This window comes from Solanum pennellii, chromosome 8 (assembly GCF_001406875.1).
Source record: "Solanum pennellii chromosome 8, SPENNV200".
NCBI classification, from domain to species: Eukaryota; Viridiplantae; Streptophyta; class Magnoliopsida; order Solanales; family Solanaceae; genus Solanum; species Solanum pennellii.
In genome coordinates, this window is record NC_028644.1 from 28,796,366 (window position 1) to 28,801,884 (window position 5,519).

Sequence of the window (5,519 nt, forward strand, 5' to 3'; positions counted from 1 at the left end):
CTTCTTGTTGTTTTGTGGAGTGCAGCAAGTGCACCAGTGACTTCGACTCGTCCGCAACTCTAGCCAGTCTTCAGCACGTCAGATTTCAGGGTGAGCTATTGTTCCTAGCTCGGACTGGATTCTCTCATTCACGTCTTGATGTCCTTGAAGTTCGGACATGGACCATCTGTTTACTTATTTTAGTTTCTTAAATACTCTTAGACTTAGTAATTTGAGGATAGATGTTCTTGATGTGATGACTTCCAGATTTTGGGGATGATAAGTATTATAATTTAGAAGTTTATTTAATTGGTTATATTAATGAGTTTTGGGTCTTCCGCATTATATTTTGTTCATTATGGTTGAAATATTGGTAAACGTTGGGGTTTAGATTTGTTGGTTCGCTCACATAGGAGGATAAGTGTGGGTGCCACTCGCGGCTCGTTTTGGGTCGTGACAGTCAAGCTGTGACTAGATATCATTTTAAGAGTAAATCATATATGTCCATTATGAGGATAAGAAGTATTGTATATTAAACTTGAGAAATTGTTAACTGGATCTTTTAGATTATAGTGGCAAGGGTTGTCCCAGTTTGTTGAAGAGGATGGTGTGTGCAGGTAAGTTGTGTCACACCTTATGCAATTGATCAGCTTGTCATAAGAAATAGGTGTCATGTAAACCTGTCTAACATGGTTGTAGTACATGATATTATATAGAATGTTGTAGTGTAGATCAGAACATGGGGCTCCATTTAGTTATTCTTACTTAGCATTTGGTATGTGAGATGGGATAAACAAAGATATGTCATGGATTAGCTATTCCATTTTCTACATGGAACAATTAATCCCGTCATTTTAGTACATCTCATAGGATTGCAATCTCTTATCCCACCAACCAAATGGACAATAAAAAAGTACAACATTATATCCCATGAATTTTTTATTCCACCATATATACTAAATGAGTCTTTATACCTCAGTCACTTAGGCATATCTTTGGTACTCCTCAAAAGCATGTTATTTTTCTGTGATTTGAATGTCCTTAGAGAGGGTAATACAATGAAGTAAATAAATTTGTAAAAACGGTTTGTCCAAGGTTTTTTTTAATTTTTTATTTCAGTTAGTATTAGTGCCTACAAGAGTAGTGCATCTAATTGTAGAACTTACGGTTCGTTTGCTAGGATTGGTTCTCATCAACTATTTTGTTTCTTCCAGGTGAAAAATACATAGGCTGTTGTGATTATTCACCTCCTATATCTTTAAAATTTGATTCTTTAGTTAGTTACTTTGCATATACCTTATACGTACATACATACTACATGTGGATATTGCTATCATAATAATCATAGGTCAAATATTGCTATCATAATAATAATGAGTCATCTGAATATTTCTTTGAAATAAAATTTTTGTGAGATTGAGTTATAAGCGTTTAATAGAAAAGAATGACTCATTGAATCTTTTTTGTTTCTTTTCATCTAAATTAATGATTCTATTATTGATAACAATTGTTTCTATTGTTTGTTTTTTCTAGAGATTTCTGGAAATGAGATACAGTATACTATTTCTACTAAGGTCTGTTTTCAACAATATATTGACAAAGCTAATTTTACACCCAATCCTCCCATTTTTCTGTCCCTCATAAGCTTCTCCTATTTAACAACATGAAACTTTCTATGTTTGGTATTCCCTCCCAGAAGAACTTATTCCTTAAATGCATGTCATATTAGATTTTAATTTAAGCTCACTATTTTGTGGATATTATGTGGATCATTGCAGTATTTCTATTTTAATAATTTTAATTAGTTGTTGAATGTTGTCTGTGCATGTTAACTTATAGGATGGATCAAATTTGACATTGCTGAGGCTTAATCACTCTGAAGTAGAAATATTTATCATATGTTTAGGCATGCTTTACATTTATTTCTTTAAAGAATGACACTTGTTTTATTCAGCTTCTATTTGCTTCTGATTTTCATCTTTTCTTTGAATTCATCATCCGGGTTCACTTGATGTTTTGCTACCTGTGCAGTAATACCAACACTTTGTGGGTACAAAGATTATTCTTAATTTTGTGAAATTCCTTAAAATCTAATTGTGAGAGTCAAATGCAGAATTTTTTATCCATACTTTCTCATTAAATGACGAGAAATGTTGACACACACTACACATTTATTATTTTTTATTAGTACAATATTCATTATAAAATAAAACACTACGTTCTAGAAAGTTGAAGATATCTATATATCATTTAATTACTGTAGTTATAATAAAATATTAAATTAGTGAAACCTATTTTTATGTAGATTGTAAATAATGTTGCTACTAATTTAAATATCAACAGATGCTTGTGATTAGTGACAATATTTCATGCTTAAAAGTTTAATTTTTAGTGACGACCTCATTAAGACAATTATATTTTTTTCATAAAAATATGCCCTTTAGTGACGATATGATTCTTTTCAACTCCAAAATAATATTTTCTTTTTACAAAATACATATAATATTAGAGACAAATGATGTCGTCGTGAATTAAACTAAATATTCAATGACAAATCAATTTTATCGGCATTGATGGCTTCTTAAGTGACGAAAACACACAATTATCTATAAAATTTTATAATTTCTTTGATGAACAAGTTCGTCATAAATACTTTGCATTTGCGGACAAAAAAATTTATGTAGTTAATAGAATAATTTTTAGTGACAAGACACTTAGTTGTCTTTGTATACATTTAGTGACCCATGCTTTAAGGATGAAAAGTTGACGAATTATTTTTCGTCACAAAAGTTTCTTGTGACGAAATATCAGTTCTCATCTTGGGCTTCATTACTAGCGGATGCCACCCTTCTTCAGCGTCTGCCCCTTCTTCTTCCTCTACCCTTGCCTCAGCCACATCCTCTCGATATAGGCTCCCATGCTGGCTCATTGATAGAAACTATTTGCCTGGCACCGTTGTTTCTCGTGTTGACCATTTGTGGATTGAAGAGTTGAAGAGATTAGATACCAATTTGAATCATCATACTCTCATCAGAAACAAGTTATAGAACATAGGGAGAAAAAGATGGAGAGATTTTCCTAATGTCTTGTAGCCTCTCGAAGAAAAATATAACCATCTTTGTTATGATTTGCAAAACTCTACGAGAATTGTTTTGTTAGAACGAGATTAACATACCTAGCGCTTTGATATCAAGTTTGTCATGACCCAAACCATCGTGATTGACACCCACACTAATCCTCCATTGGCCGAACAATTACTACAACCCAACTAAATTATACTAACCAAAAAACAAGTATTTAAAGATGTAGAAAAATGTTGAAATAATCAATTAAAATCCTAGTTCCCATAAACTAGGTTATTTATCAAAAACATACATAACCAAAAGAAAATTCAACCCTTCCAACTTGAAAGTCATTGTACCAAAAATTCTAACTAAATGGTATATAATGGGATGCAATAACTAAACATGTAAAGAATATATATGGTCTAAGTCCGAATGAAATGGACTAAGATCCGAAATGAATTCATAGTAGCCTAAACGAACTAACTCACCCTTCAACTCAACAAATCAGAGATCTCCTAGCTGAGGTCTCCCAAAAAACCGTCTGAATATTCCCTAATTGTAAATGCGTCTAATTTTCAGTGGATATTGGGTCTTTGATCCCTTTCCCTAAAAAAGAACTTTAAAATCTTAACTTTTTACCATTAAAGTCATTTTAAAAGGATTGAAAAATCCCCTAGAGAAGAAATTTTTTAAAATAAGTCATATAGGAATTAAGATTCATACCTCAATAAACAAAAAAACTTCAAATTTCAAACTAACCAAAAAACATATGAATAATACTAACGAGAAATAACCGACAAAAGAAATCTTTGGGAAATAAATACAAAGAAAATAAACTTAAAAAATAAAACCAGTGTTTAGGTCAGATCTTATGTATGGATGCCGACATGATGAATTTTTTAAAAATATACGTACTTATAAAATTACGGTTAAGGCTGCCAAATATTTTAACTTCCAAAATATAAGAGTTTCGGTAATGTAACAACATAAAGACCTAAAACACTAACAAATCCAAAAGAACATGAAAAAATTATACGTACTAATAAAATTAGTGTACAGGTTTAAAATTATATAATTGTACAATATGATTTAGATCTTCTAACTTTGAGAACTAAAAAAACCAATAAAGTGAACTTAAGTATATTAAATATGTTTTGATATATTATCAAATTTAAACATCTGGTTTAAATTCTGAATCTGTCTCAAATTAAATAAATTTAATCTTTCAACTCTTTAAAATAAATTGAGGATAAAATTGTCATTCAACGCTTTATTCAAAATGTCTTTTGGAATTNTATATATATATGTAGGAGAATCTTTTGACCCTTTATCTATTTCTTTAAGTTGTAATCAATTTAGAGCAATGGCTTCTTCACCCTATGCTTTTCTCCTACTTGAATTCGGTAATTTAATTTTCTTGTTCTTTTGAACTATTTCTTATGGAGATTTTGATGTTTTATTTCTATTATATGCTTTGATATGTTTTACTTTAGACTTGCGTATACATCACCCCTCTTCAGACCTCATTGGATATGATGTTGTTGTTGTTTAAATTTTGTGAAAGTTAGTATTTCTTTATAGCCATTTTAGTGTATAATCTTTTTCTGAATCGAGGCATTTTCAGGAATAGTCTCTATACCTCAAAGGTAAGAGAGCTAATATTATTCTGATCTCGAGACACTATTGTCAAAACAACTTTTATAAAAAAGTACTTTTGTAGAAAAATAATTTGTGTGTTTTATGTTATTTTTGGTCAAACACGACAAATATAAAAAGGAGCGCCTTTTCTGTGCTTGCCTTTAGCCTCCAAGAATCGATGTCAATTTTCATACTCTTTCTTTTTCATTTTAAGTTGAACTGCATATTGCATTGTTTTTTTTTTTCAGATGACAAACATTAGAAGCTTCCATTTTCGTGATTTAGTAACTTTTAGTGATCTTCCAAATTTTGTTATTTTTGTGACACTTAAGTTTTTCTTTTGTTGCAAGACAGATATGGAGAATATGTATATCAACACAATCGCAACCTCTCTAATGAGTGAAATTCCTAGTTATGATGTAACGGCTTTGAAGGACATACATCTAAGGTTTGACCGCATCTTTACAAGTTTCTCCTAATCCGACAAGATTTCTTTATAGGAAAAATGATAAATATCATGCCTGTTATCTCTTCTATATTAATATTAAATATTTTTTTCTTGTTCCAGGTTTTTGGTTGTGCTTGGAGTCCAAAAGGGTCTTTTCTTGCATCTGGCAAATAATATGGGTAGCAATTCATATTACCCATTTATAATGAATTGGGTATCCAACTCATTTGAAAATGGATTTAAAAAATGAATAATAGTCATATTACCCATTTAAAAATGGATAAAATGGGTAAAGCAAAAAAAAAGTGATAAAGAGTTGGGTAGTAATAATTTTTTTTAAATAAAACAAATTTTTTTCTATATTTAATTTGTGATAATGGGTGGTAGAG

At 30.5% G+C, this 5,519-nt stretch overlaps 1 protein-coding gene across 1 annotated transcript in view; it reads left to right on the forward strand.

Moving 5' to 3' along the window:
• Window positions 1-583: 583 nt before the first annotated feature.
• LOC114073940 overlaps window positions 584-5,519 on the forward strand; it is a 10,002-nt gene continuing 5,066 nt past the window's right edge. The window contains exons 1-3 of the mRNA XM_027918998.1: window positions 584-596; window positions 5,037-5,130; window positions 5,251-5,309. Of these exons, the coding sequence (XP_027774799.1) occupies window positions 584-596; window positions 5,037-5,130; window positions 5,251-5,309 (166 nt within the window). The remainder of the gene's footprint in view (window positions 597-5,036; window positions 5,131-5,250; window positions 5,310-5,519) is intronic.